Source organism: Myotis yumanensis, unplaced genomic scaffold, assembly GCF_028538775.1.
Source record: "Myotis yumanensis isolate MYYU_CA2020_CCGP unplaced genomic scaffold, mMyoYum1.0.hap1 SCAF_10, whole genome shotgun sequence".
Classification (NCBI taxonomy): Eukaryota; Metazoa; Chordata; class Mammalia; order Chiroptera; family Vespertilionidae; genus Myotis; species Myotis yumanensis.
The window spans coordinates 31,753,659-31,778,255 of NW_027223761.1; the positions used below are offsets into that span (position 1 = coordinate 31,753,659).

At 36.7% G+C, this 24,597-nt stretch overlaps 1 protein-coding gene across 19 annotated transcripts in view; it reads left to right on the top strand.

Moving 5' to 3' along the window:
* SOX6 (SRY-box transcription factor 6) overlaps positions 1-24,597 on the top strand; it is a 553,432-nt gene that overhangs the window by 426,074 nt on the left and 102,761 nt on the right. For 9 of the 19 annotated variants that reach the window (XM_070428241.1, XM_070428238.1, XM_070428248.1 and 6 more), the window contains 3 exons: positions 7,216-7,339; positions 16,153-16,232; positions 17,684-17,806. In XM_070428241.1, the coding sequence (XP_070284342.1) occupies positions 7,216-7,339; positions 16,153-16,232; positions 17,684-17,806 (327 nt within the window). The remainder of the gene's footprint in view (positions 1-7,215; positions 7,340-16,152; positions 16,233-17,683; positions 17,807-24,597) is intronic. The other 10 variants (XM_070428253.1, XM_070428256.1, XM_070428255.1 and 7 more) reach the window with 3 other exon arrangements.

Here is a 24,597-nt window from a genome sequence, read left to right on the forward strand (position 1 = left end):
AGGCAGGCCAAAGAAGAGTCTCAACATATTAGACAGATTTTAACAACAACAACAAAAAGTTTAAAATGAAAAGTGTTTATAGTTAAGGCACTATTTATCCTATCAAATGAGACCTTTCCCTTCCTGACTCTACAGAAGAGCTCAGCATGCACTTTTAGACAGTCAGAAGACACCTTCCTGACCTTGAAGGCTTTTAATGTAAGCTTTCTGGGGCCTTTATTTCTTTCACTGTAGACACTGAGGCTTTTACAGTGGTAACACTTTACACAAATGACTCAGCTATTCTTTGCAATAAAGAATATGGCCTTTAAATAATTCCCTTCCCTTCCCACCTTTTCTGTCTGTATTCTCCGCCTCTTCCTCTCTGACCACTCTTTCTCACTCCCTATTTTCTATCTCTGTCTTTCCCTCCTTCTGTCATGATTTATAAACATTGGATACACTTCTTCCAACAGATTAAAACAGCTTGCTCCAATGAAACCCCATGAGGAATGATATTCTAGAAATAAAGCATGAAAAAGATCTTCATTTGCTCACTGGCTTTCACTCACTAATAGACATTAATATTCTTATGATTTTCAACACAAATTCTTGTTTCCCATCACTAAAAAAGTTAGGTAATCTTCATGAAAGAGAAAACGAGTCCCCCTGAGTGTGTTTGCATATTAGCACGTAGCCAGGTCTCTGCCAAGCCGCTCTCTGACTGACTGCTGCAGATGCTCTTTCTCAAGTATTCTGAGTCATATCTTTAGTGCAAGTCTTCAGGGACAAACAATAGCACCTGTTCCTCACAAGATATCAGGCCAGTTAGCCCATTCATGTATCTTTAATGAAGCTCTGGGGCAGATGGCAAAAAATGGCATCATCAACAACTTAGCACAGAGAAAACAAAGGGGATGAGTGTTGATGCAACAATTCTGTTTTAGAAACAGGAAGAGACAGAACCTAAGTGTTTCACGTGCATCTGCCGCTGTCTGCATTGTCTGAACGACATGAGGAACACCCAAGCAATTAAAATCCCCTGGCATGTACCCTATTTGATCAAGAATGTGTCTCCTTCCTTTCCAAAAGGGAGCTGCTTTGGTGAGGGACTGTGGAAGGTTAGAATTAATGGACAGTTGTGATTTGGGGCGTGCACTGTGTTCCTTCCATGATGCACTGACTGAGCTTCACCTACGATGGGTTCCCAGTTTCTCATTAGTCATTCACGTGACATATCCAGCCAGTTATTGCTGACTTCCAGAACAATAAAAATAATGCAGTTTCATACTCAGATATATTTTTGTCCACATCAAGTTTCACTCTTTGTCTTAACAAAATCTGTTTTACTCCTTTATCTACAGGATAATTACCAAGTATCTGTGAATTTGTGCTAAGGGAAAGATACCCTTTCAAGCGAAAAGGATGCTATTTTGAATTTTTGATAACATCTTGGAAAATACATGTGGAAACTGGTCATTCTTTGATGCAGCAAGGGGAATTCTATTATTTTTTTATTCTTTAGTAAACTATTTTTGGAGGTTGCTGTTTCCAGTGTGAGTGCCTTTCCTGGCATGTCACTAGATGGGAAAATATGATGGTGGGAAGGAAAAGGAAAGGCAGGCTTACATTCTTCAGAGCAAGGTGGGGGCTTTTCTGTATCTTCAAAAGTCTTTATCTGCCTTAAGCACTAACACTCAGCCAGTGAACTGAATTCAGCTTCCATAGGAGGAAAGTACTCCAGGTGCTTATGTGTTTTTGTGTAGCCACCAAGCCCTCTTATCTCTCCTGCTAACTTGCCCTTGTTTTCTATTCCCCACTTTCAAGCAATAATCTTCTAGTAAGTACAATGAATGGACAGCTATGAAAGGGGAAATTATTGCTTTAATTTATACTTCCCACTTATATTACAGCCATGAACCGCTAAGACAGGGTCACCTTCTGATATATGCATTGTTTGGTGACTTGTGTGTTGTGCAAACATTATAAAGTGTAGTTACACAAACCTAGATGGTATAGCCTACTACTGTAGTTGTAAGTGCTATACTTTTATACACCTGGCAGCTCAGTAGGTTTGTTTACACCAGCATCAAAACAAGCATGTGAATAATTTGTTGCTGTAGACATTACAATGACTACGGTGTCACTAGGCTGTTAGGAATTTTCCTGCTCTATTATAATTGTTGTTATGTAACACATGACTATTTGCACCGGTGAGTTGTACTGGTAAGTTTTCTATAACAGATGGTGGTTGGAAGTATTCATAGACCTCCATTACCCTTACTAATTTTTAAAACAGATGATTCCTTTAAAGTAGTATCACACTGGGGAAATCTGGATAATATTGTTGGATTATATCAAGGTCAATACCCTAGTTGTGATATTGTACTATAGTTTTTCAAGATGCTACTATTGGAGGAAAATGGGTAAAGGGTACATTGGGTTTCTGTGTATTATTTATTACAACTTTGTACAAATTACAATTATGTTTATAAAACTTCCAGTCAAATAATTGTTATCACAAAGAATTATATTCCTTATCTCAGTTAGGTTGGTTTAGTAAGAAATGACTTTAAATGAGACTTAAAAGTATAGACTTTGAGCTGGTTTTACCTGGGACTTGAATCCTGGCTCTACCACTTTTTAATTGACCAAAGTTACTTAAACTCTCACAGTTTTGTCTTCCTCATTAAGTGAATGAGAATAATAACAGTAAGTACACCATAGAATTTTGAAGATTAAATGAGATAGAGCATGTAAATCACTTTCCCTGTGCTGGACATATAGGAAACACTGGAAAGGACTAGCTGCTGTGATTATCATTACCACTACTGTTACTTCTGTACATAGAGCTAGAAATGAGCTTTCTATCATCTCTCAGCCTAGATTCTAACTGGCCACTGGATATTTTGGCTTGTGTTTAGTAAAGGGCACTTTGAACTTTCATATCATTGTTTTACTTAAAACAAGTTAAGGAAAATTTTATCATTTGGAGCTAAATGATCATTGCTAATGAATGTAATATAATAAATTATTGGAATTAGTTACAGTAGATTTATGATCAAATTGTCCTGGGCACAAAACGAGAGAGAAGACGAAAGAAACTGAAACTAAATAAATATAATAGCCATACTCCAACAATACACCTCTGAAACATACAATTGTTTTTAGTTGCAGGGCTCCAGATTTTTCCTACCGAAAGTGTGTACACATGTGGTTTCCCCTGTTTTCTATCACTGAAGTCCATGTGATGCAATGGAATAAGCCCTGGACGGGATAATTAGCAGTTCTGGACTCTAGATCCAGCTTGGTCATCTAGTGTAAACCCAGGCTTGCATCTTTTATCTTCTCTAGTTACCTGGTTCCATGTGCGGTTTGATTTAGATTAGTGATTTTCAAAGGGTAGTCCCTGGACCAGCAGCACCAGCTTCACTTCACATGGGGATTTGTTAGAAAAATACACTCTTAGGCCCCTACCTCAAATCTACTGATTCAGAGACTTTGAGGGTGGGGTTGAGCAATCTGTTTTAGCAAGCCCTCCAGATTCTGATGCACACTAAAATTTGAGCATCACTGCTCTGGATTATTTTAGTCTACATTTTAGATAGTTGGATCCAACCCCAGAGTTTCTGATTCATAGGTCTGGGGTGGAGCCCCATAATTTGCTTTTTTAAAATTCTCAGGTATGGCTGATGCTGCTAGTTAGGGACCGTACTTGGAGAACTACTAGGTGAGATCAACTCTAAACTCTGTTCCACATCTGAGTCTACTATTACTATTGCTCTCCCTATGCCTTCTGTTCCCCTCCTTATTTACTTTGACCCTCATTTTAATGAAACTGCCTCTGAGCTAATAGCATTGAAAATGTCTAACATTTCCTACCTTGTAGAGGGTGATGGACAGAAAGGAACTTTCCTAAACTATTACAGCTTATGTTAATATGAAACCCCTATAGCTCCTTGGCATTAAAAAAGACCCTAGATAGTTTACTTAGTTTTCTCATGTACATAGCTAGTTACAAAGGAAATATCTTCAGGCACCAAGATTCAAGAATTATTAAGGTCTGATGCCTAATTGCCATTGATCCCTTATGATCTGAAGAGCTTGGGCACCGTGAAAATAAAATTATGTTTTCCTCCTAAGATGCTGCTTAATGAATAATTACATCTTCAGATGATCCCAGTAATCCCACCTCTTCTTTTTCACGGGTTTCTAGATACTTGGGATGGGATAATGCTCTGTGAGGTGTGGTATCTGCCGAGAACATGACAAGCCTCAGCCTGCCAAACTGAATTATTTAGTTGGCTCATGTTTTCTTTTTTGAATTAGAATTATGCGTAAGATCCACTGTTTCTTCTTTTATCAGTAAATTGATAATTTTCTAGTACTGAATATTCAAACTATATCAAAAAGAGAGCAAAGACCTAACGCTTACTGAGTGCCTATTATGTGCCACTCACTGTGCCACAAGCATTACTTTCCTTGTCTATTAATCCTCACAATAACCATGTAAGGTAGTATCACTAACTTTGCTTTTTACGTGACAGAATAGACTCAGGAAGGTTAAATGAGTGTTCAAGATCACACAGCCAACAGAAGGGCAGTGTATAGATGTAAGCTCGGATTGTTTGGCAGTAAAGCCTTTGTAGGCAGAGTAGATAGTGAATAAATTATGTGTCGAATGGATGAAAGAATGACTAGATCGCATTATCTTCCTAATGTTGACTTTTAAACAACCATAGAATTATCAAGTTGCAAAGGGTGTATAGGTCATTATCTAATCAGGGTTTCAGTTTCACATGTCCTTTCAAGAATTTCTCACATGTAGGTGTGCAACCTTTACTTGACCACCTCTAGGGCAATGGCACACACACTCTCTTTCATCAGTGATTGTTGGATTACTCATTATTAGAAAATTCTTTGCATTAAACTTCCCTAAAATCTCTTTCTTTTGAACATAGTTCTGCCCATTGTAACTGCTCAGATTTAATCTGGTTCATCTTCCATATATCATTCCTTCAAACATTTGAATATAACATATCTTTTCTATTCCAAGCTAAATGGCCTCCATTTTTTTCCAACTATCACATAATACTAACTTAATAGCCATGGTTATTAAGGTGGCTCATTGGTTGGAGCATCGTCTCATGCACCAAACTTGCAGGTTTGATCTAGTCAAGGCACATGCCTAGGTTGTGGGTTCATTCCCTGGTGGGGTGTGTTTGGGAGGCAATCAATTGGTGTTTTTTTTTTTTTTATCATATCTCTCTCTCTCTCTCTCTCTCTCTCTCTCTTTCTCTCTCTCTCAAACAGTGGAAGCATATCCTTGGGTGAGGATATAAATTAAACAAACAAACAAATAAATAAATAAATGAAATGTAATAAATGTCTGTTAAATGACAGAAGGAAAGATTAAATAAATATGATACCTAGACTTCTCACTTTCTTGCTCCCCTTCTTTAGAGTGTGAAGCACCTGTGCTATGTGCTGGGTACGAGAGAGGGCCATATTTCTAGGAGTAGATGAAATGATTTCCTTCTATATACTCTTGCACTGAACAATAGTCACCCACAAAGAATACCATGTTTTATTTTCTGACGTAGAACAGTGCCCTCAATGTTGACATCTCAGATTTGCATCAGGTCACAATCAGCTGGAGTTGGAAGCAAACTTAGTGTTTTTCTTCAGGGTTAAAGGCAAGACCTGGGCACTAGGGGATCAGCTCCAATTTAAGCAGGCTAAGTTTGTACTCTAACGTACAAAACTTGGGCTTACCTCAGCTAAAATGGGAGAAATAGCTGCCTAAAGCTAGTTTCTTTCACGCCCCACTGGCAAGGTAGTAATTGCACAAAGACCTTTTTATTATAAGTTGATTTTCCTGAGAAATGAATTCAGAAAAATACTGTAAAGTGTTTATTTTTTGCTTGCCCTTTATTAACCCACATCATAGGGCTTTCCCTAGAGAAAAACTGTTGGTAAATGAAACCTCTTAGACCCACACAGAAGCATTTTGCACCATGTCCCTGGCTGTGGAGGGAACAAGGACAGGACAAGGCAAGTTAGTGCTATTTAAACAGGGTCACCAGCCAGTGTGTGGATTTCTGCCTGAAAAGAAGATTTAGGAATTTAAACAGGGGAAAGGTTTGGGGCTGGTAGAATTAGTGGTAACGGTTTATATCTTAAATAGAAATTAATGTAGCCTTTTTATGCTAGTAAGGAGGCCAAAAACCCCGTTTGAACTAAAAGATCATTTCTGTTAATACACCCTAGTTTTGATCTTTATGTAACAAAAGTCCCGTAGTTCAACTTATAGAATCAGGCCCTGAAAGCCAGGACAAAACCTTCCTGTGATGCTCTCGAGAACCGGGGCAGCATGCTTGGAGGAAAGGAGGGAGCTGGGAAATTAAAGTGTGATTTCCACAGGCATGATTCTGTCATAGCTTTCACTTTCTTTATATGGAACACAAATACTGATATAGAGAGTGAAGATTTTCTATTTTGCATTTTTGTGCTCTTTGATACATTTATTGAGGTCAAATGAAATTTGATGTAGTAGGATTTATTATGAAATGCTCTCTGAATACAACTCCATAATTACTGAGCTACATGGTAGTGCATAAAGCTGTAAAACTGCTTAGCCAGACAAGCAATTTATATGTTACATCGAGGTGTGTATGGCAAAGAATATTAGTTTAATTGGGAGCCAAGATGTAGTAGCCTTAAATCTGAAGAGCTATATGTTTAACATAATGCAGTGAGGCTTTGAAATAAGATACCTAACTGGGGAGACACAGCTTTTGGAATACATAACAATTAGACATTATTTTCTGTCCAAGGATACTAAATACTGTTTTCAAAATAAAGCACAGAATGCAAAGCTGGTGTAAGGGTAAAACCTTTAAACATTGTACAATGTAAGAAGCAACTTATTTCTTTGTTTTAAAAAAGGAAAGAAAATAAAGGAAAAATAAAGTTGAGATAAAAGAAAACCAGTTACTACAATTTAGTGGAAGCAGGGGTGAAGCAAATTCACAATGAGGTGATGTTCTTGCTGTGCTAATGGAATCTAAGAGAAGGGACTTGTGGAATGTGGCCCGAGTTTTCTGAGGGAGCATATTTGGAATGAGGTTGGAGGTGGGTAGCTGTTTGGGTACCCACACACCACCAGGAGTGAAAAACAAATACTTCTTGGCGTACATTTGCTCTCTGTCTGATCATAGGCTCTCTTCTGTTTAGCAGGTTCAGGGTCACATGCCTCCGCTCATGATCCCAATTTTTCCACATGACCAGCGGACCCTGGCAGCAGCTGCTGCTGCCCAACAGGGATTCCTCTTCCCCCCTGGAATAACATACAAACCAGGTAAGTAGAGAGGAATTTAACATTCTTTTGGAAATGCTAAAATCCACATGTTTTTGCTTAGTAGTCACAACAAACACAGGAGCACATGAAAGAACTATGAGTACAAAGATTATGAAAGCTTATTTAAAAGTAAAATTAGAACTGGGAAGTTAATTGGGAAGGTGACATGTTAATAAACTAATTGGTTGCTAAAAACTTTTACTTTCTCTTCTTCCACTTGATTTTTTTTTTGTTCATAGATAAAATGCCACTTTCCTTGGGGGCGATTACACATTTTTATTAGCTCTGTCTCATACCTTTACTGTGAATAATTGTCTTTGGTTACCTATGCTTTCCTCCCCAAGAGCTTTTATATTCTGGCCGAGTGGTCACGTACAGTAAAAAATGTTGTTATTAGTTGTTGTCTGATTTCTCTTGGAAGAAAAATTAAAACTGGATTGATTTAATTAACTTACCATTAATAGCTAAAATTCTTTTTGATGTTAGTCTGAATAATGAAACATTCAGTAGTATTTTCTCATTCATCTTGGAACCTCAAAAAACAGGTCACATAACCTTGCAGTGAAATATGTTTTGAGATGATTTAGCAAATGTTATGATTTTTCTTTATTTCTCTGAGTTTACTGGACTCCTAGGGAATTCAATTAGGAACACAGAATGGTTTGAAGGTTCTTTCAGAGCCTCCTTGTAAACAGGGCTTTAAATGTTTAAAGATATGTTGCCAAAGGAATCCAATGTAAGAAGATAGTCAAGTAAATAAAAGTCAACCTTAATTTCATTTGTGCATTCTTTGTAAGTGACCTCAGCTCAGAAGTAGTGACCTTGTTCTACTCATTAATAATTTCTGTGTCAAGTTCTTTTTAACATATTAACCTGCTTATATTAACCACCAAATCTGTGTGTAACAAATCTGAGTGCAGCAGTTTCTTTGTGTTTGGGGTTTACAAAGTGAACAAAGGTATTTTAATATGCTTAAAGCACTAATAAAATATAAATCACTCTACTAAAATGCTTGGTAAGAAAGTTTACTAAGTAGCATAAAAACAAACCTGGTGAATTTTGATACTTATTTTAACTGTTTGTTGCTATGGATTACTCTTTTGCTCTTGGTCGAGTACACTCTTCCTTGTAAGGAAAGGTAAGATGTGTGTCAAAACTCAAAGGATTTAAAGAATAGAGATGTTAAGGGATTGGCTAATTTAAGGACTGACTTTGAAAATTCTTCAGATAAAAAAAATGGCAATCCTTAGTATTAAAGGTTTCTGGGCACCTGAGTGAAAGACAGTTGTGGTATTCAGATTGCTAAACATTGGTTTTTCTAGAGCAGAATTTTCAGAACAAGTTATATACCCTATGAAGTTGAGATTCATATTAAGGACAGGAGTATATTTTGTCAGAGAATATGTTTCTGTCAGTGCAGTGTTTCAGTCCTTCTCTGTTCTCTGTAAGTATTTCTGAACTGTTTCTTCATCTTGAGTATCTTTGGAATGTTGGTGTAAACTAAATTTACTGGTTTATCCTGAATCTGAGTTTGTCATCTCTCTACCAATCTTAGAATCCTTTTAAATGAACTATACGTGGAACTCTCTATTTAATTTCAGTGTTTTTAAATTTAAAATTCTCCACACTTCAAAATCAGGTATGAGCCTTACTTTCTACTAGACATAGATATCAACATAGTTAACATGTTGCCTAATTTTGTTAAAACAACGATGACATTTTTCATGAGGACAGATATTGTTATATAGTCAATGAAGTTGGACCATTTTTTAAAAGTCTTCTCATATAGCATCAATGAGATTATAATATGTAACTAAGAAGAATATAGAGATTTGGACAATATTGTACAGGCGTGAGTTACCTCCCTCGAACCGCATATGTGCAGCACAGTGTAGTGTTCTGGGGAAGCAAAGTTGTATTTGATTATTTTGGCTAAAATGTTTTGGTTAAGGCAGGACAGTAGATTTGGACATTAGGACAGTTTTTAATCCCAGGCAAGGCTGGTGATAAAAGTATTTTCTGGTGACTCCTAAGTTATTTCAGAGAAATTAATTAAGCAGAACTCTATATTCTTTAATTTGTTGGCTAATCTAGGCTTTACTGTATATAAAAATTATACTTAAAAAGATTTAAAGTTATATGTTCTTACACTACTAGTAGAGAAATTACATATTCAGGAGACTTAATCTATGCAGTGTTCATGTCATTCACCTGAATTTGGGGAGGAGAATTCTGGACCAGAGTCTGAATTTGGACCACAGTCTGGAGTAAGAAAACTTTTTTTGCTATAAACTGAGCTATGGTAATTTCACTTGAAATACACATGAGACAATGACTAAATTTTTAGAAGAGAGGAACTTTGTCACATATAAAAGCTGTGCAATGATCACATAACTTTATATTTTGATCCTCTAAGCAAGAGGCTGAGCAAATGCTACCTTGTTCTTCATAAATTACAAAATAAAGGACTCTCTTTTTTCTCCTTTTCTACCTTCCCGTAACCTAAAACAATTCCAGAGAGCTTATGCTGCCAGCTGATTGAATAATCGTCTTGATTGCTACACAGCCAGGCCCTCCTTGGGGTGATATTCACAGTGGAAGTTGACTGTTTCTGACCCCATATTAGCACAGTCTAAACTAACATATTTAGGGCTCTGGGACTTCCCCTTCAGATAGTTTGCCCATCGCTCTGGGCATTGCAGGGTTCCTGTGCACAGTGAGCAGCAAGCAAACTCTCCCACCTTGCTGGCTTACTGAGGAGTGTTGCCCACAGGAATTGTGCATGTTGATGAACTTTCCCTGTATTCCTACTTTTCTGAGACTAGTTTTCCTATCATGAACAGTTATTAGATCTTGTTAAATGCATCAATTGAGATGATCAAGTGGGGTTTTCCCCCTTTGTTCTATAAATATGATGTATTACACTGAGTCTTTTAGATGTTGAATCACTCTTGCATTCTTGGGATAAATATTACCTAGTCATAGTGAATAATACCTTTAATATGTTGTTGGATTCAATATGCTAATATTTTGTTGAGGAACTTTGTATCAATATTCATAAAGGATATTGGTCTGTTTTTTGTGTTTTTGTTTTCCTGTGATGTCTTTATCTGGGTTTGGTATCAAGGTAATGTTGGTCTCATTACTGAATAGTTAGGAAGAGTTCTCTCTCTCTCTCTCTCTTTCTTGTTGAAGACTTTGGGAAAGATTAGTGTTAATTTTTCTTGAATATTCAATAAAATTTACTGGTGAAGCCATCTGATCCAAGACTTTTCTTTGTTGGGAGGTTTTGATTACTGATTCAATCTCTTTACCTGTTATAGTTCTGTTGGTATTTTTATTTTTTCTTGAATCCATTTAGGTAATTTGTATCTTTCAAGAATTTGTCTATTTCTTCTAGATTTTCTAATTTGTTGGTGTACAATTGTTATCTAATGCTTCTTTTTAATTCCTTTGTTTCATTTAGCATTTATTGAGCACCATTTATTTGTCTATAAACATAAATAATAAATTTTATATACTAGTAAATAAATGAAATAAGCATTTATATAAAATAATTATATAAATATAATATATATTCTAATTTAATTTTCATAAAAATTCTAAGATAAAAGTAGCATTATTTCTATTTTGTTAAAAGAAAAAAGAAAACAAAAGTCAAACAACCAAAGAACTGTATTCATATACTAGTATTCATAACCCATGGACACAGACAATAGGGTAGTGAAGGCCTGGGGCAGGGGCAGGAAGGCTAGAAGAGGTCAATGGGGGGAAAAGGGGGTCAGATATAATACTTTCAACAATAAAGATTTAAAAATAAAAATAAAAAAAAGATGCTCCTTGAGAAAAAAGAAAATCAAACACATTGCTTAACTTTTCTAAGCACTCCCATCTAGGAATTAGCAGAGATAGAAGCCAGACTGGTTCTCTGATTTGATATTTTATGCTCTTGTGGACATGGTCTAAGTGTGGATGACATTAAGAAAAATCTGGTGTTTGCTTTTTCTGTAGGAAAAAATGTGATTTATATGTATGGGGTTAGCCAAATGACATCTTATAGAGCTGGGATTTCTACCGCTTCCAGAATTAAATCTTAGGTGTGTAACCACTGTTGCTGGAATACTTGATTAAATCTATCTACTTGAAATTAAAGCATCTTAGTTTCTTCATATTAGTGTTCTAATTTTTAAATTAAAATGTTGCAGTCCAAGAAGAAAATATGTTCATCCATGTAAACTAACCTGGCTTCATGGAGATCATTTTAACTGTTCCTCCTTCATATATAGAGCCTATATCATTGGTGAGCTAATATTAAGGCATAAACTGAGTGGTATTATAATTTCATTTCTTGCAATGGGGGTGGATTTATATCAGTTCATCGACCCTCACTTATTTAATTGCTATTGTGACAAATTCCATGGATTTTTATATATTGGTCAGAGGAGTGGATGCATCTATGAAATAGGTAAAGAAATAAAGATTGATTCTTGATTCTTAGCTTCTTTGAAGGTATCAAAAACAATGCAGATAGCCTGGAAAGCATGGCTCAGTGGTTAAGTGTCGACCTATGAACCAGGAGTTTGTGGTTCAATTCCCTGGTCAGGGCACATCCCTGGGTTGCAGGCTTGATCCCCAGTGTGGGGCATGCAGGAGGCAGCCAATCAGTGATTCTCTCTCATCATTGATGTTTCTCTCTCTCTTTCCTTCTCCCTTCCTCTCTGAAATCAATAAAAGCATATTTAAAAATAAACAAACAAACAACATGCAGATACTCTTAGGAAAACTCCTAAGACTCCTAAAACTCAAGACTCTTCTCATCATTGGTCTATTCCAGTGATGGCGAACCTATGACACGTGTGTCAGAGGTGACACGCGAACTCATTTTTTGGTTGATATTTCTTTGTTAAATGGCATTTAAATATATAAAATAAATATCAAAAATATAAGTCTTTGTTTTACTATGGTTGCAAATATCAAAAAATTTCTATATGTGACACGGCACCAGAGTTAAGTTAGGGTTTTTCAAAATGCTGACATGCCGAGCTCAAAAGGTTCGCCATAATTGGTCTATTCTTTAATGAACAGAGAAGGAGCAGTTTTGCAGGAGAAATAAGAGCATGCTTGCCAATTTTTTTTTGCCCAATTGTCCTCAGAACAGATGGAAGGTTTTGTTCTATTTTTAGAATTCTAAAAGTGTCACCCATCACCTGCTAACTTTTGCTGCAATGTGATGTTTCACAAAGATAAATTCAGATAGATTATGGCAATTTTTTATAATATAGAGGAAGTGTAATATTTTGCTACTCTGAATACATACATCCAGGCAAGATGCAAAGTGGTATGTCTAAGTCTACATTGATGATAGTGATTGAACTATTTCTATATTGTAGCAAGAATGACGATAGCTTTTAAAAATGGAATCTATATATAAGTTATTTGGCAACTCAAGTAATTTGTCATAAACCTATGATGCCACCACAAATTAATCTGTGAGATAGTTAGGGTCGTGTAGTGAATTTTTCTTCTGTCTTGGAGTGTGTAGAGTAAGGTGTGAGACTTTGAGCCAGTTAACTGAAGAATCTTTGAATCCTGTCTCCCAGTTTAATGTATCTTTCTTCTCTACTCCTCCCAAGCTTTTTAAATGATTTCCTCAATAGGTTAATATCTGAAGTGAATATCTCAGAAGACCACAACCATCCCAGTCCCTTGTCTTTCTGAAGAATCAAACTAAATGGGCAGAATTTTGCCTGTGTGATTTTTACTCTTTAATGAAAGTGGAATATCTATCTGAATTACACAAACTATGAGTATTCGTGTAAGAGGTAGACTGAGTCCTAGTTCTCCCTCCTCCTGTATTTAAGTCTTAATAAGTTTTGGCTTCATTTCAGTTTCCCTGAAAATTACACAATGTACTTTCTGTCATTCAGGGACTTTTGCTGTGGAGCTGCTTTGATTTCAAAGAAATGTTACCCAGTGTGACAAGTGAAACGACTGTTAGGCAAATGTCCCATAGGTTTTAAGTCCTGTTTCGTATTTGTACTGTAATCCTCAGGTAAAAATAGTCAGTTGGAAAATCTAGAAGGCTGGAGAGATGGATTTGCAGAATGGGCATTCTTTTCCAGACTATCTCTTGGAGGTTGTCTTCGTACACTAGAGGTGGCAGGAGCCAGAGTACGGCAGTGCCTAAAGCCTACCTGTTCCAACAGGCTTCATCTTCCTTTGTACAAATTTAAAAGAATGGGTGCTCACGCAAGCATTTCAAATCCAGAGACAAATTTGAAAAAAATTGCTACAACATGTTGACTGATTCCTTGCCAAGTCAGCCACTGAGAACTTTTTCTTGATCAACTCTTACACAGAGGAAACAAAAGGGGGTTGGGGAGAGCACGTAACTTTGTTATAAAAAATTAAACTTTCCAACACCCTAAATCCCTCTCCCTCTTATATTTTCCTCTTCTACTTTTATAATCCCCCTCTTTCCTTCTCCCTTATCTTCTCCCTCTCTTGACTTTTCCTTTTTCTCTCTCTTCTAATTATTTTATGTGATAATCTCTGTTGCTCTAATGTATTCATTTTTACTTTTAATATCAATACAATGATATGTTCTGGAGAAATAGCTTTGCAAAGATTATATTTAAACATACAGATTCAAACCAACAGCAAAGTTAGAAACGCTTTAAAAATAAGCTTGTCAGCAGTAGAAAGAGAGCTGTTTGTAGCCAGCAGGTGAGCTGGAGAGTACTACAGGGTGTGGTAGAGATAGTAATAAATTAACTAGCAAGCCAAAAACTATTAAAAAAAATCAGCAATTTCATAGCATAGAAGCATGACAGCTATGAAAAAAGGAGTGCCCCAGGGAATTCTTTTTAGAGTTTGATTTTTTAAAATATGTTTGACATGAAAAATGTTTTAGTACAAATAAAGCAACTGGTATTAAACTTACAGGGAGGGGGGTTTTGTGGTTTAGAGTTAGTATGAATAATGCATGATATTTAAAGAAAGAGTAGCTCTAAAATGTTCCGGGAGGCAGTCCATGTTGATAGTTGGAATGGTGATTTTTTCCCCCCTATTTTTGAAGCATCATTAATTCAGCATCGTTTTGTGATTTTTTTAACATGATCAGATATCAACCAAAGAAATACTATTTGACTTAGATAGGAATATTCTTTCATCCGATAATTTAGTTTAAATATCAAGGAGATCAGTGGAATTATTTAAGCATAAAGCGACAGTCACTTACTATAAAAAATAATTTGGCCTAGTTAACTTTTTTAAAAAGCCCATGCAGCACTGCAAACCAAAATCAACCTCATGGAAGGGGAAAAACAAGATCAGATATTTTGAACATTACTCCATAGGAGACCAGCACAGCATAGTGCTAGTGAGTGCATTGTAGCAGCGCTCGTATGCAATCAGAAGCCAATTGTTACTGGACTGCACACGAGCACACACTGTGCTCAATGGTCTGATGAGGTATTATGGATATGATGCAAAGAGACTGTGCAGATCAGAAGCTAACAATTTGTTAAAAGTGAAAGTGACTTAACATGTACATTGGGCCAGCTGAGCAGCACTTTGTGTGGCAGGCAGGATGCGTCCCAGGGAAGCAGGGGCATCAGGAGGCTCCAGGTATTGGTGTCCATGCAGAAAAAAACAAAGAAGTTTAGTTGCTTTCCAGTTGACTACCGCTGTTACTGCGATTCTTTCTACACCGTCTCTTCATTATACATTCAGTTTTCAGTGTGGAAAAGTTCATGCAAAACAGCATGATTATTATAAATGTCAAAAATGTGTGAAGGAACAGCCTATTAAAATATAGCCTAGAAATAGCGCATGACACTGACTTTAAATGAGTGGCCGGAGCCCAAGCGATGCTCCATTTAATCACGGATATTGTGTGACTTGTCCACAAGTATTCATTTTGACCTCAGTTACCATGATCACAATACAGTCCTCAGTGCTTTCTCTTGGTCCCTCAGGTCGCTGCACACAGCCTGTGCTCTTAGGTCACCGTCGGCACCTCTGTCCCCCTATTTAGGAGAGGCCTGGAGTCAGAAACACGTTAGGATGTAGCACTGACCTCTGCTGAACCATGCTTAATATTTTTCCGAACTTTAATGGAGATATTCCATGTAAAACATGTGGTTATGAAATCACATCATCAAGGAGGAAGTGATAAGTACCTAGAGTGCATGGTTCTCTACTAGGCTCCACAGAAGTTAATCCAGAAAAATAATGCGTCCACTCCCGTTGGGAAACCAGGCATTTCACAGAATGTTGGCAGATAAGATGAGTTTCCCTCTCACTGCTATCAATTAAAGAGATTGCACTTTAAAATTTTTTCTCTATTTTTTTAACAAAGTATAGTTTAGGGTTATGGACAGTCAACAGATCACAATCTTTTTTGGGCTCTAACGCTCTGCCTTGCTTACCAAGTCAGTTTTTGTTGTTAATACAAAAGCCTTAATGCTTTCTTAGTGAACGGAGTGTCAGCCTGGCTTTAAGATATTTTTTTACCCTTAAAAAAATGATGTATTACAAGATTTGTAATGGAGTGAACATGCTTGAATTGCACATTAAATTTTTTTTTAACATCACATTCATGTTTTGCCAGTTTGCCTACCAGCTATCTGTTAACAAAAAGTTCCAAGGCAGCACTGCAAGTCTGTGCCCAACGAAGCCTTTTGTTTCTGCAGATGTTTGAGCTTAGAGCAACGTTGTAAAGCTCAGGCAATCCCAGGGCCATGTTTGTACTTGTCTGCTGCGATTCCCTGTGCATTGTCTAAACCTGTACGCATTGTTCTTTCCGACAGGTGATAACTACCCCGTACAGTTCATTCCATCAACAATGGCAGCTGCTGCCGCTTCGGGCCTCAGCCCTTTACAGCTCCAGGTAAGTGCCAGAGGAAAATGTGGGATGCTCGCCAGTGCTCTAGTGGAAAACTGCTAACCAGCTGTATGCTAAATAATGGCCCGAATGTTAAATAATTTTTTAAGCATAGCCTAGGAGGATTAACACCTTATGTACTTGCCATACTGCAAATAGAAAAGTGCCAGTTTCAATATTTTTAAAGGAAAAATGACACGATGACTTAGGACTTTATGTTCTCTATCAGGTGAGTTAATGGTTTGACAATTTCTTTATGGCTGGTTGTTATTGGCTGCATTAGCTTTCTCCTTGTCAAGTTTCCACCCATGTCTTAATTTATGTCAAATTAGCTTTTACATATAAGCATCAAAACAGAGAACAGTGTTGGATATTTTCCTTCTAGCAGCTCATAGAACAGGGGGTCATCATTATTACCAAATTACTTTAGCTACTTAGTAAAATGTAAACATATTGCACCTGAGCATGCGTATCGTCACCTCATCCTCTTCCTCATTCCAGGTTGAAAGTCTGGGCATGGTGTCTGACCAAGTTCTTTACTTAAAAGCTAAACTTGGGGGAAAGTGTTTAGGAAGCTGAATGAAAAATCATCTGCACCTTGTCTTCTTCACATTAAAATGAAGGGTGTACAGTAGAGTGAGGCGATCTTTACACCCTTCCAGTACTGCCTTTTAGTGGGAAATTGGCTGTAAATGAGTATGCATTTTTAGCAAAAAGATAATGTTAAAATAATGGTTAAACCTTCAGAATTTAAACATTTAAAAAGTATGATAACAACCAACTTTCATTTCAATACAGTGGAGAGTTTAAAGATAGTATTTTATTCTTATAATTTATTGTGATTATTTTTTATTTTTCTTAAATAATCTAGGAAATAGCACCTGGCTAGGCATTTTACTTTCTTCTTTGCTATTCCCTACATAACCTCAACATTAAAAAATGTACAAGTATTTTACCATGAAAAAAACATTATTTTGACCGTTTTCAATTGGGTCTTCAAGTAAGAATTTTTGCAAGACTTTGAGTGTTTATCCTAAGCCTCATCCAGAAAGCCTTGTTATGGACTGCCCAGCAGAACTAAAAGTTTTGCCTATAAGAGTGGCAACCCTACCTCTCTTCCAAGCCTCCCCCTTCCCCACTACTAACGCTGGAACTTGCTGAAATTGGTGAACTCTAAGAAAAGCCTCACTACCAGGAAACCTAATCTACTTCTCCCTTTTAGATAGCTATGCTATAGAGTGTACCCTTGAGTCAGAGGCAGGAATAAGAATCAGTCCCATTGTTTGATCTTAGAGCCGAGTTTCTGTGAAGGAGCATCTGGGTCCTAAACCTTCTACTTTCTATGCTTTGGTGTGGTCAGTACCCTGGGTGTAGAAATATGTGTTCTGTTTCATAAGTTCTGACAGTGTGTTTTGTCTTTTTTTTTTTTTTTTTTTTCTGAATACGCTACTAAACAGAAGGGTCATGTCTCCCACCCACAAATTAACCCAAGGCTAAAGGGCCTAAGTGACCGTTTTGGCAGGAGTTTGGACACCTTTGAACATGGTGGTGGCCACTCTTACAACCACAAACAGATTGAGGTATGAATACTTCCATTGGTGCTTCATTGGGTGGGGGACTGGATTGTTCAGTCATATTATAGGCGTTCTCAAAAGTGGCAAACACAAAACCTAAACACTACAAGATAATCATTTCCTACTTCTAATTCCTAAGGAGGCTCCTTTTTGCTCCTTTTCTTTCATAAAAAAAAAAAAAAAAAAGCAGATGTCAAACCAATGCCCCTGAATTAGGTCGTGTATTCCTGTATATGTATTTAGGCAATTTTTTTATATTATGTGTGTTTTCAAACCATCTTTATTTTCTGTACTTATTATTACTTTTTTAAATGTATAGTGATGTATAATGTTAAAAAAATACACTTAAACACTACAAAAATCTCATTTGACCACATAAAACTCTGTAAAGTTGATAGAATATGGTTCCACTTGTACAGATAAATAACAGAGGTTCAGAGAGGTCAAGTTTTTTAACCAAGGCTACAAAATATTCCTGAGTCAAAGTTTTTACCTAGGATTTTTTTTTTAACTCTACCTAATTCAGGTTTCTTAACTTAGTTTTCTCAGGCTGAAGTAGGGATGGGTGCCTGGGCCTGGCTGCTTGCTTTTTGCCCCATAAATTTTGATAATATTCCTTTTGTATTTAACTTCCAGTAAGGCTCTTAGTTAGTTAATTAGTTTGTTTGTTTTTTGGTGCGTGTGTGTGTGGTATTGGGAGAAGATGGCTTATATGTCTCTTTTGAAAACCAAGTCCTTTTCTTCTACAGGGATCTAATTGTTCTCTAATTTCATGCTTAATTCCTTTCCTATATCATTGGTGTTCCTCTCTGGGACTCTCAGGTACTGGTGAGTTGCCAGCAAGCTGTTGAATCACAATAAAAAAAAAAAAAAAATGGAGACAGATTACCTCAGACTGAAACACACTTTGACTTTCTGAGTTAGATGTAATACTACATTTTATATTCTAACCAAGGATAGGAAACCCAATTCAAAGAGAGAGAGAGAGAGAGAGAGAGAGAGAGAGAGAGAGAGAAAGGAAGAAAGAAAGAAAAAGTAATTATAGCTAGCAAAAGTTGTATATTCAGCTTCTATTGGCTCTGCAAGTTATACATATTACATACTATGTATTCAATAAAGTGTCCATGTGACTTCTTCTCTGCTGCTTTTGAATCTACATTTTTAGAAAATGATAAAGTTTACTCCAGAGAAAAAAGGAGGGAACAAGATCAAAGGCCACCTTGGAAATAGCCTAGGGAGGAGTTCCAGAGCTCGCTGCCCCCTTCCTCTCACCCTTCCCCTTTGATATGAGGTATAAGGGGGTTTCCACCCAGGCATGAACAGGCATACACTCTCAGTATCTGCTGCCTGCTATACAGCCAGAAAGGATTTCTCTCCTAAGAAAGAAATCCTTTTGGATGCAGAAAAGATACCATATTTCTGGACATTCTGAAAATCTATGCTTAGGATTGATTGCTAAATAGAAACTGGACATTAAGAACAAGTTTCCATGTGAAAACAGTTATCAAGCTTACCCTCTCAGGACAGTTAGTTTGTTAAACTTTTAAGTGCTTGAATGAATGTGAACGCAGGTGACCTCCTCTCCTCTTTGACTTTATGTTCTCTTGAAGTGTTGAGGTTTATCCCATCAACCTTCTCTTAGCCGTTTTCTACCCAGATTTTCTTTTACTAAATTTTCACAAGTCACTTAAGTTGACTTCTTTTTTTAAAAAAATATATTTTATTGATTTTTTTACAGAGAGTAAGGGAGAGGGATAGAGAGTTAGAAACATCGATGAGAGAGAAACATTGATCAGTTGCCTCCTGCACACCCCCTACTGGGGATGTGCCCGCAACCAAGGTACATGCCCTTGACCAGAATCAAACCTGGGACCCTTCAGTCCACAGGCCGACACTCTATCTACTGAGCCAAACTGGTTAGGGCTTAAGTTGACTTTTTTTCTGTCACAACATCACTGGCTCCTGATGCTGTCAAGTCAGGCTTCTGTTGGGCTTTGATGCCATAATGTCATACATGTGAGGGCCAGATCTGGGTGTTGCTGTAGCAGTGCTGATGGGGAAGCACAACATATGCCGATGTCTGTCACTTTTATTAGGCTAAATAGAGAACCCATTTAAGCAGGAGCCCTCACAGCTTTGCAGTTTGAGTTTGGGCTGGTTTGAGAATTTCTTGGGTTTCTGTTTATCCTTGCTCTGTTTTCTTGCTTCCATTTTTTGCAAGTTTTTTCCTGCATGTTAGGAAACCTTTGTTGTGTTTGCTTGTATGGTACCCTGGTTAGAAAAGCTCGACCTTGTTTGAAAGGCAGATTGCCTAAACTTTCCAGGTGTTAGTCTAACATGTTTACTGGGACGTTTATGAACAGCAGAGTAGACACTCATGTCGAAGCTGCTACAGACATTAACATTTAAAGTCTTGAGCAAGAATAGAGAGAACATTTAATAATATCTTGCTTTATTGATTTTAAAGTAAGCTTTCTTTTCTAGCTAAGGTTTTCTCCCCTTCTTTGACAAGCTAAAATGTCACAGCTCCAACAATCATTACCATGGTAAACTGTTGATACTAAGGAAGCATTGCAAGTATGTTAACTTGTTTTATTTCTAAACAGAGATTCTTAGTTAAAAAAAAGAAAAAACAAAGTCCACAATACGTTGATACCACTACCACCATCACCACCCACCACCCCTCCCCCCCCTGCTGTGTTGCTTAGCACTGGTTCTATCTGATGTCACAGTTAACTTGTCCTTCAAAGGTTATTACTTCTAACAGTTATAAGCCTGGATAAATCTTAACAGTGTTTATGGTCACACCCTGGAAGCCCGAAATTTTGTTAGCAAGTAGAGAAAAGATATTTAAAGTGGAAAGATCCTTCTTACATTAGTATATTCCAGTTCTGTCTTTCTCTGGAATAAAGAAGATGCAGGAAAGATTTCTTTTTACTTTGTTGCTTTTCTGAGCTAATCTAAGGCATTTTTTTTCTGTCTCAGGGGCACAATTTTAGAAGAGAGCAGGCCAAAGAATGCTATTTTTAGTTGAACAGTTCAGCAGATGGTGACATGAATACTCATATATCTGAAGGTTTAGGGGCTTGAACCATTAATTTTGATAATGTATTTAACCCTGGGAACAATCAGAAACTGTAACTCTAAGGTTGCAGTGTTTTTGACCTTCAGAGAACAGAGGGCATTTGCTACAGTAAACAATGTATTATATTGCTACTTATTCCAATTCTCTACCCGTATAAATTTCAGGACCAGTTGCCATTTGCTTTCCTCAGCTATGTTAGCATTGGTCCTTCAAGTAAGTCAAGAAGAATGTTAAGGAATGGGGACCAGTATAAATGAGGTGGTCATGTAAATTTGGCCTTTGAATAGCTAAGATGTTAGATTGTTTCTGAAGAAATATCATCTTAGAAACTAAGCTCTGAATGACTTTTTTTTTAAAGGAAAAAATGGTTTCAGTGTATTGATTCATTGTAGGTGATGACTTTCAATATAATAGATCCTTAAGGTGATCTTGTTTAATTTTGTTTTTAATTAGGAGTAATGTTGCCTCGTAGTTGTAGCTTATAGTAAACACAATCTGGTACCATGTCATGCAAAATAATACACCTGTCTCATGCCTTCTTATTAAATGATACATGCTCTCTTTAGCAAATACAGCAGTTAAATATCACACAGCTTAAGAATTTCTAATTAAAACATCTCCACATGTCAGCATATTGGTAATGTATTATTTTAATCCATTTATTTTGTTTATGAAACAGTGACATATGTTTAGATTGTGAAATATATGAGCCTTAAAAATCACTTTATTGAAGAAAATTAATTCCTACAATACTGTCTCGGTAATGTGTTCACTCACCCAGTCAGTCACTGGCGGCACTGCCAGTCTTAATGTTGGGTAGACATACTCACCAGTTTTATCTGCACAACAGTCTCGGGAAGAAGCACTAACAGTTCTTTTTCTTAGCTCCATATGGTAAGGCTTTCTTTCTTTACTTTCCCCCCCACCCCCCTTTACTCATTAATTCAAACCTATCCACCCAAAACACTTTTGTTGCTTCTTTTTTTTTTTTTTTTTTTTAATACAATGAAGGATGGGACAGTGTGTAAGTATAAAGGATTTTGAAAGACCAATCAGAATTAAAAACAAGCTAGTTACCTTTTCAAAGTTAGACATAGTAATTTGTTTGTCAGCAGGGAGATGTTTGGGTCAGCCCTGAGATACAGTGACTGTCAGCAGTTATTCCTACAAGACAAGTAATTTCACTCAATGTATTACTGACAGATTGCTCACTTCTCTGAATCACTGGAGAAAACAAACTTAATATTGTTACAGGCAGAGTTTCTGTCTTCATTAGCCTCAGAGAATGATTTTTATCGAGCATTCAAAGCCTACCATGCTTTAGTTGGAACATATTTTAACAGATGCGTTCTTATAATGATAGTATGGGTAGTCGTCTAAATGAAAGGAACTAAATATGAAAAATTTTTTAAAAAAACAATATAAATGCATTTTCACTTTTATTTGATGGGCACGATGTATAGTTCAGGGAAGATGTGAGGAAAGGAATATAATTGGAGCCTTAAAATACTAGAAAAACCTATCAACTATAAGTTATTCTCAAATGAAACTATTTAAGTCTTGCCAAGTTTGCAAAGATGGAGAACAATTGAAGTTTTTGCAAAAATAAATCCAAACATATTTTATTTAAATGATGTTGACAATTTCCATGCTACAAATGGAAAGTGAAGAAGTGCCCATCAACCTTGAGAATGCTCTATCTCTATTTCAGTTCCAGCCTGAGTCTTTATGGTGTTGTATTTAGATGCTCTTCCTGGCTCCTACCCCGTCTTCTTGTTTGCAGTCCCAAACATGCCTCAGTGCTGTGGAGGAATGGGAGGGTGAGCTAGTTTTGCTGGGTAGGCTGGAGAGGTTGTGATTTCTAATAGAGAGCTGAATAAAGAGTTGATTAGAGTGGCCTATTACTGGCTACCCAGTGAAGAAAAAGGAATACACTGATTCAAAGCTTGTTTTGAGGATGCCAACCAGGGGGTTGTGCTTTGAGGAGAAATGCTTACTTTCTCTTAATCAGCCTTCCCTCACCCCTTTGACTTGAGAGTGTGATGGAACTTGGGAGGACCGTGATAGCTTGGACTAGATGAACTGGGGCTAATGGAGTGAGCTCCATTTTGGAGTCATTTTATTGGATTAAAGTTTCCACTATTACTTACTTGCTATGTTGTCCTGTACTGGTTTCAAATTACCTTCTTTTTAGAGTTTGTTCATTGTAAAAAGTGGCTATTTTTTCGCAGGGTTTTTATGAATAGTAAATGGGATTATGAGGCATGTGTTAGGTTTCCAAAAATAAAAAAGAAATCATCAAAATAAGGGAATACTTTCCAGCATCCCAATAAGCAGTCAATTCTACCCTCGCTTCTCTGCCTAAAGCGCTTCTGATGGGTAACTCTAATTTACTAGAATGTAAGTCACTGAATTCAGGGACTTAAGTCTCTTTTGTGTACTGTTGAATCCTGAATATTGCCTGGTTCAGTATTTGATAAATTAATGAATTTTATCTTTGGGGGCCATCTGGGACCTGAGCTTCTATGAAAACTTTTTTTGGATATATTCAATCAAGTACTTTCTCTTTAGGAAGCATTATTTTATGTAAACAGCTTTTCATTTCTAGGTAGTCTTCTTAAAAAAAAAATAGCAGGCACCAGGAGAATCCTGATGTAGGTAAAAGAAATGTAGGCAGATTCAGAGAAGGATGTAAAATATGAAGATATTTCCTAGCATTTAGAAATCTGTCTTATTGTATTCAGTGAAACAGAATAAGTTTATACCTACTCACAAATTAAAACATTAGATTAAACTGGACTTTCTTTTAGAAAATGTATTTTCAGTTGGTTTTAAGGTAATACCTAAAAGTTAAGAGCGTACAACATTTCTTACTTAAGCCCTGTTAATCACTGTATTTATGTAATTTGATGCTGGGATGTTCAATTGTACTCTCAGAGATGGCTTAGTAGGAGCCCAGGACCTGGGAACTACAAAATCAATGAAGTTCTGTATCTTTACTAATATACAGTTTCCACCAACATTCTGTTAGCTCCAGCCTCACTAATTAAGCCACTCAACAGGGAGCTCCCAGTTTATGAATACTGGTATTTAAATAGACTCTATGTTACGTGCTGTTTTCTAAAATAGTGACAGGTATTTTTATTCCTTTTTTTTACCAAACTGGATTTTGAGGTATTGTTTGGTTGGTACCATGTATCATATCATATACAGATATCACATATCTGTCTGTATATAATGAACTATTTTGAAAATTAGAGAGATGATGTAATTAAGGATATATTGGAAGGTTAGAAAGCAAAATGTTCTGGTGTTTGCCCTGGCGGGTGTGGCTTGGTTGGAGCATTGTCCCATAGATCGGAAGGTTGTAGGTTCAATTCCAGTCAGGGAACATACCTAGGTTGCAGGTTTAATCCCTGGTTAGGGCGTGTACAGGAGGAAACTGATCAAAGTTTCTCACATCAATGTCTCTCTCTCTTTCTCTCTGTCTTCCTTTCTCTCTCTCTCAAATCAATAAACATATCCTTGGGTGAGGATTAAAAAAAAGTTCTAGTATTTTAGAAAATGCTTCACTCCAGTTTCCAAACATAGAATAAGTCAGCTTAATACCTTTGAAATAATATATATACCTATATATCTATAAATCTATATCTATATCTATATCTATATCTATATCTATATCTATATCTATATCATATCCATATCCATAACT